This window comes from Palaemon carinicauda, chromosome 22, assembly GCF_036898095.1.
Source record: "Palaemon carinicauda isolate YSFRI2023 chromosome 22, ASM3689809v2, whole genome shotgun sequence".
In the NCBI taxonomy this organism is placed as follows: Eukaryota; Metazoa; Arthropoda; class Malacostraca; order Decapoda; family Palaemonidae; genus Palaemon; species Palaemon carinicauda.
The window spans coordinates 2,841,975-2,856,111 of NC_090746.1; the positions used below are offsets into that span (position 1 = coordinate 2,841,975).

Here is a 14,137-nt window from a genome sequence, read left to right on the forward strand (position 1 = left end):
ACTCCCAGGAGCTGAAGTATCAAGGGCTGCAACCCATACAACAGGACCTCATCAAACCCCTAATCTGGGCGCTCTCAAGAAATGACATTTGACCACCCGCCAAATCAAAAAAGGATGCGAAAGGCTTCTTAGCCTTCCGTACAACCCAATTAAAAAAACATTTCAAGAGCAGATTAAAAGGATATTGGAATTAAGGGAATGTAGTGGTAGAACCCTTACCCACTAATGCATTCGCTGTAACGAATGGACCCAGTGTGTAGAAGTCCTCGTAAAGAGTCTGGACATCTTTTAAGTAAAATGACGCGAATACCGACTTGCTTCTCCGAACGGTCGCGTCCATAATACTTTGCAGAGATTCATTTTGCTTAAAGGCCACGGAAGTTGCTATAGCTCTTATTTCGTGCGTCTAAACCTTAAGCAAGCATCGGTCTTTTTCATTCAAGTGAGAATGAGCCTCTCGTATTAAAAGTCTGATAAAATATGACAAAGCATTCTTTGACATAGGCAATGATGGTTTCTTAACTGAGCACCAAAATGCCTCAGATCCACCTCGTAAGGACTTAGTACGAGCTAAGTAGAACTTAAGAGCTCTAACTGGACACAGCACTCTTTCAAGTTCGTTGCCTACGATCTCTGACAGGCAAGGTATATCAAAAGACTTAGGCCAAGGACGAGAAGGCAGTTCATTTTTGGCCAGGAAACCAAGTTGAAGTGAACATGTGGCTTTTTCTGTAGAAAAAGCCGATGTTCTTACTGAAGGCATGAATTTCACTGACCCTTTTAGCCGAAGCCAAGCACACTAGGAAAAGTGTCTTGAGGGTGAGATCCTTCAGGGAGGCTAAATGTAATGGCTCAAACCTGTCTGACATGAGGAACCTTAGGACCACGTCTAAGTTCCATCCAGGAGTTGCCAAACGACGTTCCTTAGAGGTCTCGAAAGACTTAAGGAGATCTTGGAGATCTTTATTGTTGGAAAGATCTAAGCCTCTATGACGAAAGACCGAAGCCAACATGCTCCTGTAGCCCTTAATCGTGGGAGCTGAGAGGGAGCGAACATTTCTCAGATGTAAAAGAAAATCTCCGATTGGGCTACAGAGGTACTGGAAGAGGACATAGATGCTGGCTTGCACCAATCTCGAAAGACTTCTCACTTCGACTGGTATACTCTGATGGTAGAAGCTCTCCTAGCTCTCGCAATCGCACTGGCTGCCTCCTTCGAAAAGCCTCGATCTCTTGAGAGTCTCTCGATAGTCTGAAGGCAGTCAGACGAAGCGCGGGGAGGCTTTGATGAACATTCTTTACGTGGGGCTGACGTAAGAGATCTACCCTTAGAGGAAGACTTCTTGGAATGTCTACCAGCCATTGAAGTACCTCGGTGAACCACTCTCTCGCGGGCCAGAGGGTAGCAACCAACGTCAACCTTGTCCCTTCGTGAGAGGCGAACTTCTGCAGTACCTTGTTGACTATCTTGAATGGTGGGAATGCATATAAGTCCAGATGAGACTAATCCAGTAGAAACGCGTCTATGTGGATTGCTTCTGTATCTAGGACTGGTGAGCAATAGATTGGTAACCTTTTAGTCAACGAGGTGGCAAACAGGTCTATGGTGGGTTGACCCCAAGTAGCCCAAAGACTCTTGCCCACGTCCTTGTGGAGGGTCCATTCCGTGGGTATCACCTGACCCCTCCGACTGAGACAGTCTGCCAAGACGTTCAAGTCCCCCTGGATGAATCTCGTCAACAGGGAGATGCCTCGATTTCTTGACCATATGAGAAGGTCCCTTGCGATCTCGTACAGCGTGAGGGAGTGTGTGCCTCCTTGCTTGGAGATGTACGCCAAAGCTGTGGTGTTGTCTGAGTTGACCTCTACCACTCAGTTTCGAAGAAAGCTTTCGAATTTCATCAAGGCCAAGTGGACTGCTAATAGCTCCTTGCCGTTGATGTGCATGCTCTTCTGACTTGAGGTCCACAGACCCGAGCATTCCCGACCGTCCAGGGTCGCACCCCAACCCAAATCCGACGCGTCTGAGAACAATACGTGGTTTGGGTTCTTGACTGCTAGGGATAGTCCCTCTCTCAGACTGATATTGCTGTCCCACCATTTCAGGCATGCCTTAACTGGTTCGGAGACTGGGAATGATACCGTCTCTAACGTCTTGTCCTTGTTCCAGTGAGAGGCTAGATGGAACTGGAGAGGCCGAAGGTGTAGTCTCCCTAGCGAGACAAACTGCTCCAGGGATGAGAGAGTCCCTACGAGACTGTTCCAACTCCTGACTGAACAAACGTTCTCTTTTCAGCATTAGTTGGACTTCGAGCAGGGCTTGTTCTATTCGGGTGGCAGACGGAAAAGCCCGAAAAAACTGGACTGCGAATCTCCATCCCCAAACATAGAATAATCTGGGATGGGATCAGTTGGGACTTTTCTAGGTTGACCAAAAGTCCCAACTCCCTGGCCAGACTCAACGTCCAATGTAGATCCTGCAGACAGCGAAGACTGGACGATGCTCTGAGAAGCCAGTCGTCCAAGTACAGGGAGGCTCGGATTCCCGATAGATGGAGGGATTTTGCCACATTCCTCATGAGCCTCGTAAACACGAGAGGAGCAGGACTGAGGCCAAAGCACAGGGCTCGAAACTGGTACCCCACATTCCTGTAAACAAACCTCAGAAACGGTTGGGAATCCGGGTGTATAGGAATGTGGAAGTATGCCTCCTGAAGGTCGAGAGAGACCATCCAGTCGCCTTCCATTAATGCTGTCAAGACAGCCTGGTAGACTTCATCGTGAAGTTTGTCTTAACAATGAACACATTGAGCGCACTTGCCTCTTACGTACTCCTGCAGTGAACATGGCTGCCAGATCATTGGAGCCATCCCTGATAGACTTGTTCCTGCAGAGAACGTGGCTGTCAGACTATTGGAGCCATCCCTGATAGCCTTGTTTATGCATGACATAATTGTACAGCAAAACTTCAAACGCTCGAAAAAACTCCTAACAGGAGATGGTCTAGCTCTGAAGCCGACCATAAAAACTTGGAGCGTCTCATGGCCAGGCGCCAGGGAGAGTCTATGAGGTTTGAGAAGTCTATCTGGGCAGAGGCAGGAACTCCCAAGCCGAGAACTTCTCCCGTGTCATATCAGACTCTCGCTCTATAAGCCAGCTTAAAAGTAGGGAAAGCAAAGGCTGTCTCCCCCAAACTCCTCCTGGTGATTAACCAGTCGCCTAGCAAACGTAAAGCTCTCTTAGAAGAGCGAGAGAGCACTAGCTTAGAAAACAACGGCTTCGAAGTAGCTAGGCCTAGTGTAAGCTCTGACGTTTAGGCGAACGAGGAGCAGCAGTTACAAAAAGATCCGGACAAAGATCCTTAAAAATCAGCATGATTTATTTAAAGTCCATAGAGGGCTGAGCAGCTTTAGGCTCCTCTCCGTCTGACAGAGTCCTCAAGGGAATATCAGTAGGAGGGGGATCAGCAACTTCCTCATCTGAAGGAACCTTGTCCGACAATTGCCGAGTCTCAAGCAAGGGAGAGACCTGCCGTGGTGGCAATGCTTGACAAGCAGAGTCCACACGCAAAGGAGCAACAGTAGCAGTCAAAGACGCTATGTCATGTAACTGCTTAAAGGACTGACCAGCAACAACAACAGGTGCGGGAGGACGCTCGACGTCAACTCGAGACTGCCTTGACTGCCTAGACTGAGCAGTCAAAACAACTCTTGACTGCGGTGCTTGACGCTCAACGTCAAAACAAGTCAACTATGCTGGTTGGCGAACGTCCTGAACGTCAACAAGAGCAAGCGGCAGCGGCTGAACGTCCACAAGCGGCTGAGAGTCAACACGGGACTGCATCGAGTGAGGCTTTACATCACATGATTGACGTGACTTTGTAACGTCAATGTCAACAGGACGAGCAAAGGCTCGTTTGGGTGGCCGACGGCCAGGATCTCGATCAGCTAAGCGGCGAGGATCATCGTGAACCTGCTCAGCAGAATAGTCCTCCATAAGAGAGGCAAGCTTATTCTGCATGTCTAGCCGTACAACTCATTTAGGATCAACGGGAATGGGTGCGGTAAGAGACGAGGGTAACGTCTGAGACTGCAAAACCTTGCCTACAATAAGACTCTCTGAGCCTGTGTTACGCTTTTGTTTAGACGGCGAGCAGTCTTCCGATGACTGCATAGGGTCAGAGCTGTCCCAATGGCTACAACCAGGACGCTGGACCTGTCCTGAAGGGACTGACTTTCGCTTTAAGGGCCTCGAAACCTTGCTCCACGGTTTCTTACGCGAAAAGCCTTCGGATGACGAGGAGAAAATCGTCTCGCTCGTCTTATGGTAGGGGCGGTCTTGATGAGACACGCCTGAAACCATAGAGGGAACGTCTGTTCGCTGATCAAGGCCTCTCGAACCCATAAGTCGTACGACATTACTTCTCCCCTGGGCTTGGGAGCTTGCAAGAGGTCCCGGACTAGGCGAACGACAGGCACGAACAGACGAACCCTCAGTCGTAACACTGATAACACTTTGCGCAATTATCACTTTATCACTACGATTTTCTGTTTTGCACTTACTTCACTGAAATCGAATTTTTCAACAATTCACATTAGGCATGAATAAAACTGATTTCTACCTGAAGCACGCAATTCTACCCTACATCAAAAGGTTATAATTGCGAAATAAGTCGTATAATGTAAGCACATTAATACAAGCAAAAAACAGCAAACATATATTAAGATAAAAAGATCAGTGACTGTGGAGGAGACTAAACACTAGTTCATTCAAAACTACGTTTTCAATCTCTCACCGTACAGTGCCTTGGGACGAGAATAAAAACTAAAAACGTTTTATCATTTCTCCCCGTACAGAGACTTGGGACGAGAGTAAAAAACTGACTCGAGAACAACGTTACTCGCTTGGGACGAGAAAAAAGATCGGAACGTTCTCTCTTCCTCTCTCTCTCTCCGTCTCTCTCTCTCTCTCTCTCTCTTGATTTCACACCGAAGAGAAAAGCCCACTTACCTTTCGTCAATAAACAGGTTATTAGACCAAAGGAAAAAACTGAAAGGACTAAGAAATTGAAAATTAACAAGTTCCTTTAAATTAGTATTTAAAACATTTAAGTTTGAAAGAAGAATGAACAAAACGTCAGAAACGATTTACTCTTTCTGCAAAGTGAAACCGTGATTCTCTCTCTCTCTATCGTAACGATAGAGCGCAAACTGCGTAGCATAAATAAACCAAACGTTAGTTCATCTTTGAAACAGTACGAAGACTATTCAAAGAAAATCTTTCATAAAATATCTACTAATAAATATTCATTTAATAAGTTTTAAATCATTTGCTCTGTAAAAGTTATTTACGATTGAAAGGGCTCAACGTTGTTTAACTTCGGTTTCCAAGTTAGGACCGCCTACTCTCGGATTAGGGGAGGAATAGGTAAGGTCGCATATAAACAAATCATTAAAATTTATCTTGATGTTTATTATAAATGGAAAGCTAATCGAAGAGGCCTAATAAAGGCGGTTGAGATATAAAATATATAGAGGAAAATCTATAATTAACAACAACAATTTATAACGTGATAAGATAATTGCTAAAAGCCTAAAACACACTTCCGTACTAAGGGAAGGGTCGGCCATTTTTAAAAGTCAAAGAAAGTCCAAAAAAATAATCCAAAGTCATCAACAATTAAATCTATCCAAAAAAGAGTTCAAGATTTAAGTTGAAGATAAAACACCTGCACTGCGAAAGCTCAAACCAAAATGAAGTACTTCACCAAGTCTGTTGAAAAACTCCAGGTTATACAGCGAGTAATGGTACGTCTTGTCGTTCAGACCGACAGAGAAGAATTGGGTCTGTTTACATGTATATGCGGTATCTGGCCGATAGTTGGCGCTAGTGGGCACACCTGCAACCTTCATAGCGATCGCTCGCGAGTTTTTGTGTTTTTTCTGTCGAGCCGCCGGAGGCTCAGCTATTATATATTCACCGGCTAAGTTAAATATTTAAAAATACCTGATTAAACGAAGTGCTGGCTTGCTCCAAAAGTCCTACCAAACCATTTTCTGTGAAATACTTTCCTGTACAAATGCCTTCCTCATCGGGACTGAGAACATCGTCTGATACTGTAGAGCATAAAAGTAACATCAGTAAAGTTATTGTACCATCTTTCAAAGTCTCAATAGTTTACTGGTCCTTGGCTACACTACAAGTCCTAAACAATCCTTCAAAATATTCAACAACTCTACTGTATAAGGAATAAACAAGAAATACTTTGTAATGCTGAAATGTCAAAAGTACATAATTATTATTTGTACTGGATACAACTTTAAAATGTTTTATAAATAAAGAATTGTAACACTAATAAACAAGAAATACTTTACAATTTCAAGGTTTCTGTGCTGCAATACAAACAATATGTTTTAGCATTATATAGTAATAGGAATATTCATTGAATAATGTATTGATTCATACCAGCGCTTTCCTCCAAAACATTTGGTGAGAGTTTGCAAAATGTGACAGCACCAGTTGGGAGATGAGGACAATCTTCCAACATGTAAAGATATTCCGACACAAGAGCTGCACTATGGATGAGGCACATGGCAGCTTCAACATGTTGACCTCTCTCTCCATGTTTCTGGGCCATATTAGCTAACCATGTCAATCTCAAGTCTGGTGAGTTCTGGTATCCTCGAGCTGTTTAGAAGAGAAGAGCAATGTAGTCATTCAAATGGGCTGAAAATATACTTCCCGTTCCACTAGATACCAACTATAAAAATAACAGTCAATCATTAAAGCCATACTAAAGACCAAAAATATCAAGCAGACAGATATTTTAAATATCTTTAAATACACATTTAAAAAGGTAAAGATGGAATTTCAATCATATAATTTTTCATGGTATTCATCATGTTTACCTTTCAAAGATACAGTTTTCTGACAAGAGGGGAAAAGTTAAAACAAATTTTAACTCAAGATTGTTTAATGCAAGCACCTTTGAAAATGACTTGGTAATTATTCCTAAACACATATTATGGATGATCAAACAGTTTCGAGGGATAATTTTTCTCAGAATCAAGAGGAGGTAACGGGACATATTAACTTAGGATATAATAAAAGAATATCACCTTATAGATTTTAGCAGAAACAATTACAGACACGATTCCAGAGAAAATGAATCGAGTTAGTTCTGACTCTGCCTACTCTTCTGTGTGCTCTATATATAGATTTGACTCAAATGGATTATAAACCTAAATTTTCAACTTATTGAAGACTAAAATCAATAAACTACAGTAACGTCCCAAATTTTGGAAAAACCTGCTTCTGTACAGTCTTGTTTTCTTTTGAGATCACAGTTACAATCCAGAAGATTCTCAACTGATAAGAAAGGATAGTTGTCTAACCTAACCATTTTGGCAGAACAATTTAATGTGCTAAAACAAACAGTAAATTTTAACAAAAAGGCATTTACTGCTGGTAAATTCAAGATGTAGAGCTTGGTTAACCAAAGAAATCTTAGCCATGGGAAAAAATATTGGTAATGGGGAGGAAATTCTATCGTTTTCCAATTTTATAGTACTGTAGTTTTATTTCTTTCATTAGAGAAGTTTGTAGGCATTCCTGATCTTATCTTAATTCTCAACTTAAAAAGTTTATATCAAGGCATTATTGATAGTACCCATGTCTTATCTAGGTGCTCCAGGAGACCCATTTAGGCCAGCTGTCTTTAACAATCTCCATCTTTCATGAATGACAAGAAGTTTTTACCTCTCCCACAAGGTTTGAGATCTTTTGGTATTGATGTTATGTTGGTATTTTTATGTATGAAGGATGATCTAATTATAATAAAATATCAAGCTGCAATAGCACAAATGATGACATCAGAGAGCACCTCATTATTAGTTTCCTTAAATATTTACAGAAATATATTGAGTAACATACATACATATACCAAGGCACTTCCCCCAATTTTGGGGGGTAGCCGACATCAACAAAAGAAACAAAACAAAAAAGGGGACCTCTACTCTCTACGTTCCTCCAGCCTAAACAGGGACTCAACCGAGTTCAGCTGGTACTGCTAGGGTACCAGCTGAACTCGGTTGAGTCCCTGTTTAGGCTGGAGGAACGTATATTGAGTAAAAGCTTACCTATTCTGTACATGAGGTCTAGCAACATCTCTGGATCCTCCTGATACTCCTTCATTTTCACAGTATCTGACAGAATCATGTGTAGATTGAACACCAAATCACGTACCTTCAAAAATATTGGTTAGTGAATATAAAAGATTTAAAATAAAACATACTTCAGAAATGCAGTACTGTACTCTGGTTGATATCAATAGCAAAGGCTGATTTCCTGCTAATAAATGGCATAACAGTGATTATTTACACCCTGCTACATTGTGGCATTCATGGTATTAAAAAGTAAAATTATAGCAATCAATAAAAATAATAAGCTAGCGTCACTTATACTTTTCCTACTTGAAAAGATAATCATTATCACCAACCCAATTATCATTATTACTAGCTAAGCTACAACCCTAATTTGAAAAGCAAGTTGCTATAAGCTCAAGGGCACCAAAAGGAAAAATAGCCTAGTGAGGAAAGGAAACAAGGAAATTAATTAACTACAAGAGAACTAATGAACAATCAAAGTAAAATATTTTAAGAATGTAACATTAAAGTAGATTTTTCATATATAAACTAAAAACTTAATAAAAACAAGATGAAGAGAAATAAGACAGCATAGAGAATAATGGTTTGATTTTGAAATGTCCTTCTAGAAGAGCTGCTTACCATAGCTAAAAAGTCTCTTCTACCCTTATCAAGAGGAAAGTAGCCACTGAACAATTACAGTACAGTACCTAACCCCTTCAGCAAAAAATTGTTTTGTAATCTCAGTGTTATGAGGTGTATGAGAACAGAGGCAAATGTGGACAAATAGACTAGACTATTCGGTGCATGTGTAGGCAAAGGAAAAATAAGCCATAACCAGAGAGAGGGATTCAACGTACTGTATATTGTATGCGGTATATAATTTAAGGGTCAGTTATATGTCTAATATGTATTTAGATACAGGAAAGTGTTAGATTTGATGATAATGATTTTTATCAGTTTTTCAGTTTGAAACTATAACTCCTAAAAATTGTAAATTGTAAATATAATTATTAATATATTATTTCAGCTTCTGTTTGGTATCCACCTTAAAGTACATAAGATTCAAACATAATAAATTAATGTCCTCTTGTTTTCCTTTCTTCTTATCACTCCAGAGGTCTCAAGATTTATCTCATATAAAAAAGGAAATGAGTGATAATCACCCAATAGAAAATATTAACTTCAAAGTTAAGACATCTGTCAATAACAAAAAATAGAAATGATTAATGTTAAGTAAAAAAAAAAAAAAAAGTATTTCAACAAAAAACTTTGAAACTATTGTTGCTTAAAAACAATGATATCAGCATTCATCAAAACTTACATGACTGACACAATGGCAAATGATGGGAGAAATATTTTTCATTTTGCAGTACCATGGACAAGTATTTACAACAGATAACTAGACACATTTCTTAGATAATTTATCATATCTAATCTATTAATGTGAGATTACCAAGACACTATTCAAATATCGCATTTTTACGCTGTGTAAAACAACTAGGCAGCTTAATAAATAAGTCACGAGGAACCATTACATAAAAAAAAAATCCTAAACTTTTCATTCCCAGCCTTATTTTACTACATGGACTAGTAATGACAGAAGGTAAATAAAAAACAATTGCAAAACTTTTTTTCCAGTAAACAAAAAAAATTCAATTAAGATTCCAAATAAGCAGGCAACCAAATTCATACTCTGAACAAAATACTGCACCTGTTCAGGGAAAGAAGTGTCCTGAAGATCAGCATCCTCCTCAGCATAAGTCAAAATCGTTTTGAGAGATCGTCTCAAGTAGGCCTCATTAAAGGTTTGAGAGGTACCAACTAACGAGCTTAACGACATGGTCACCTGCATCTTTACTCTTGCAAAGTTCTTGGAAGAGAATGTAAATTTTATTTATGATGGAAAAAAATTTCAACGAACTATATCCAAATGCATACATCGCAGTATAATCACCTGAAACAGGAAAATTACATGACCCAAAAATATCTTGAAATAGAAAGTCAAATTCTAAAACTTACATTTCCAATCTCAAAGTTATGCCTCATGAGAAGATATAAGGAAGCAGCAGCATGAGACCGCACTTTGCATATACAAGAAGAACAATGCTTCAAGAGTTGTAGACACAAATCTGCACACTGTTCAGTTTCCTCATCAAATAGCAACCCTGGGAACTGTGGACAACGTATTAGTGATATAAAAGTCATAAAAAAGACACCAGTAAGGAACATCATACTTTTATCAGTAGCAAACATGTCTTAAAAAGACACCAGTATGTTAATAACATAACACTTAACAGCAGTAAACATGTCATGACATATTTAAAAGAAACTTTAAAAGTGATACCATGGATCTCTTAAGATTGACTGGTTTGATATAAACTACTTGCACCAACCTTTGACAAAATGCGCAGGTCAGATAATTTCTTCATTCCTATGTATTTTTTCTCTTATAATAAATCAAGAGCACTCAAAGTTGTTGGAAAATGTTGATAAAATATTGTGAACATTTAAAAAAAATTATTAAAATATTTAAGGAATTTAATTTTGAAGAAGATCTAAAAGTTTTGGAGACAGAATATGTCTGGGTACTACTGGTAAAACTTTTCTGATCTCAATAAAACTTATAAGCCTGCTGGTTTCTGTAGTAAAAACTAAATATTTTTTAAATGTTGTGGGACTCGAGTAGTTTAAGTATTGCTAAGCCTTTCATCAAGGGTATTTATTTTGTTCTAATACCTAAGAAAATTTTTTAGAACCTTATAAAAAGACATAGTTGGCAGAATGAGTCTAACTGAACCTTTTACTTGCGACACCTTTTCGAAATCTAGAAAATACGTACTATTAGCATTTATATAAAAATCCCCTAGGTTTAGAAGAAGTGATTTCTTTTTGTTTAAGAAAATAGTGGTGTTACCTTTTAATAACAATATTTGAAAGCAAAAAATTCAGTGGGATGCATATTGGAAAGAGAGATGCTGAAATTGGTACAATACAAAGAAATATCTATAAAAACTAAGTTATATATTCAGCCTCCTAAATTAACAGAGGACCACCTTGAATTACAGGGATGATGCATAGCCATAAAATAAATTAATGATAAAGTAATTATTTAAATACCGTCAACTAATTTATGAAAAACCCTTACCTTCGCAACAAGAGAACGTTGAGTATTGAACATATTTGTAAGAGTTAGAGTCGATTGGTTTGAAGCTAAGGCATGAAGCAGAACTCTAAATACAACTGTCAGGAGTCCTTGCAAATGGTCAGCATTAGTTACCACCTGAAAATATACAGACAAAATTTAAAACAATAAATTATAAGTAAAAATTTTGAAAAAATACTTTGTTCATAGTCACATACCATTTAGTTTTACTCATACCTGCATCAATAGCTAAGGTAAACCAAATATGTGACTTGGTGATGTTTTTTAAATAGTTTGTAATATTGGGGGGCAAGCCAGCCTCAACTATTTGAACTACAAATTTTGCCAATCAAACAGAATTTTAATAAAAATTTATTTCTACATTCACCTGACATTCATATTGCCTCTTCTCCAGAAGCTCAGTTTTAATCGACACTTGCCTGCAAATTTCAAAATTTCCCATTTTCTATCGCATCAATAAATACATGCCCTTAACAAGGGCTTCGAGCTGTAAATAGTAAAAAGACCAGTGCTGCCACATCAGATACTTGTCTTCAGTTTTAAAGTTGATATTATCCCTCCTCTTGGTACCATGAGTCATTTGGGAGGAGGGTGGGCACATATATGAACATCAGGTAAGTACAGAAATAAGAAATTTTTATCATTAAATTCTGTTTATTTCTATGTAACTCCCCTGATGTCCACATTGCTAATTCCAACACCCTATTGGAGGTGGGGAGCAATTGAAGAAAGAGAGGGATAATTTCAAGTACAAGTAATGCAATGAGATTAAGGATTATTATCCTGCTCTAGATTACTTGTCTGGATTACTCTGACAAACCATTGTAAAATACAAGACTGGACTCGAGACTGTTTACTAAAGTAATTAAAAATACTGTATTCTAGATTTTCTCTAAATGTTACTTTTGAGTTATCTGATATTTCTGAGTGATTCTAAATTAAATATTAAATATAACCCCAGATTCATATATAGTCAAGTAATAAATTAACTGAACTCAAAATTACTTAGACCATACCAAATGGTCTCCATAAACAAACCATGTTCCTTCAAAATAATGTTTGGTAAAAACCAACCTGGTACACCACTGGACCATTGCTAAGACTTTTTTCAGAGAAAGATTTCTACTTAAGTTAAAGGAAGTAAAGCAGCTACACTCCTAATATCATGCACTCTACCTTCATTTTCCAGCATTTTATATTCTTTGGATCAAATTCCGTGAGAGTTCCAGCGACCAAATTTTACCTAAGAATGACATGACATTTTTGATTAACGGGCGATTAGGAACCTTCAGCCAACAGAAAAAGTTAGGAGCACTACCTCTACCTTTATTTTTGTCCAAATACACCTGTACAGCTCTTACTGGACAAAGGAAAAATATTTTCTACTGAACTGTCATCATCCAGTTTTTGTGAAGGCATGTGAAAAAATTGAGGAAGACTCTTTTTAAGTCTTAAATCATTTTGGGCTCTAAAGGAAGGTAAAAGAGACAAGATCATATTATTTTCCACAAAGCCTTCCTTGACCGACAACACCTGTAATTCACTAATGTGTTTAACCGACGCTAAAACCAATATAAAGTGTTTTGGTAGCAATGTCCTTAAAAGATAGATAGAGATTCTGCCAGATTCTCTCAAAATGAACAGGTATCAAGAGAATCAAGAGATGTTGTGAGACCTCATGTACAGACTAGGTAAGCTTTTTCTTAATAGATTTTTGTAAATATTAAAAAATTAACAATATTATCCAAGCTAGTTCTGGTAATGGACAGATTCCTATGTTTGACACAACAAAATAAACCTTCCATTGTTTCTCTTATGCAGTCAGGTCTCCATCTTTGTGGATTCAGTTATTCATGGTTCAGAGATCTGTATAATATTCAAATAAAGTGTCAAATATTTGTGATTAGGAATGCAGCACCCAGCCATACATTTTCAAACCTTTTGCGCTTCTTTGCACACAACCTTCACTCTGTTTCCCTCCCTATGCAATGCAGTAATGAAAAACAAAAAAATATACACAACAACTTTATAGCTATCATATGTAAACTATTCAGTGATAAACTCTATGCATAGAAATTAAAATAGTAAAAATTATTAAAAGAATTTCATACATACATCATGTCCAAGTAACATTTTTATATGCAATATAAAATGCATGAGGAAAAATATAATTTTGCATTACTGTACAGTTATATGAAAAAATTCTCTCGCACTATGAAAAAAAGGTGAAGATTTTGAAACTGGATTAACAATACAATATCTAATCATTGTATGCTTGAATAATTTTCTATTAGAAGAATTGATATTTTAATAGAAAAAAAAAAAAAAGAGAATTAGAATTTATCAAGAATTTACGATAAGCGGTAACTTGTTTATCTGTTAAAAAAAAAAAAAATTGCACTTTTTCTAAAAGGAATCTTTTTAGAATTACCATCACATGATGATAAGAAATATGTTCAATCATACTAAACTATAATTCTGATTTATTAGTATGAAGCACCACAGTCAAATAGATAACAAAATTTCCCTTTACTGGCAGCCAGTTCAGTTAGCTCGTTAATCAATCAAAGCTGTCAAAACTTTATTTTTCTGATTATCAATTCATACCACAGTGTTATTTTCATAAATTGAAAAACAACGGATAACAGAGCGGAAAATATTTCATGCTTTTAGCTTATGGCATAAGCTAAAAGCATGAAATATTTTCCGCTCTTGCTGTTCAAAGAGATTTCTTAGCAGAGAGGGGAAGAAAATTTCTTTTTAAAACAAACAAATCAATGTAAGTTTTGAAGGGAGTGTAGCTAAATATATTACAGTATAGTCGAGA

The 14,137-nt window shown here is 37.9% G+C and overlaps 1 protein-coding gene across 14 annotated transcripts in view; it reads right to left on the reverse strand.

Moving 5' to 3' along the window:
• Zir (Zizimin-related) overlaps positions 1-14,137 on the reverse strand; it is a 326,985-nt gene that overhangs the window by 35,538 nt on the left and 277,310 nt on the right. For all 14 annotated transcript variants that reach the window (XR_011039375.1, XR_011039379.1, XR_011039374.1 and 11 more), the window contains 6 exons: positions 11,293-11,427; positions 10,167-10,319; positions 9,859-10,017; positions 8,139-8,244; positions 6,466-6,687; positions 6,007-6,116 (listed from right to left, as the gene is read on the reverse strand). Coding sequence is in view for 4 of the 14 variants with exons in the window: in XM_068345898.1 (XP_068201999.1) it covers positions 6,007-6,116; positions 6,466-6,687; positions 8,139-8,244; positions 9,859-10,017; positions 10,167-10,319; positions 11,293-11,427 (885 nt within the window). In the remaining 10 variants the exon portion in view is untranslated. The remainder of the gene's footprint in view (positions 1-6,006; positions 6,117-6,465; positions 6,688-8,138; positions 8,245-9,858; positions 10,018-10,166; positions 10,320-11,292; positions 11,428-14,137) is intronic.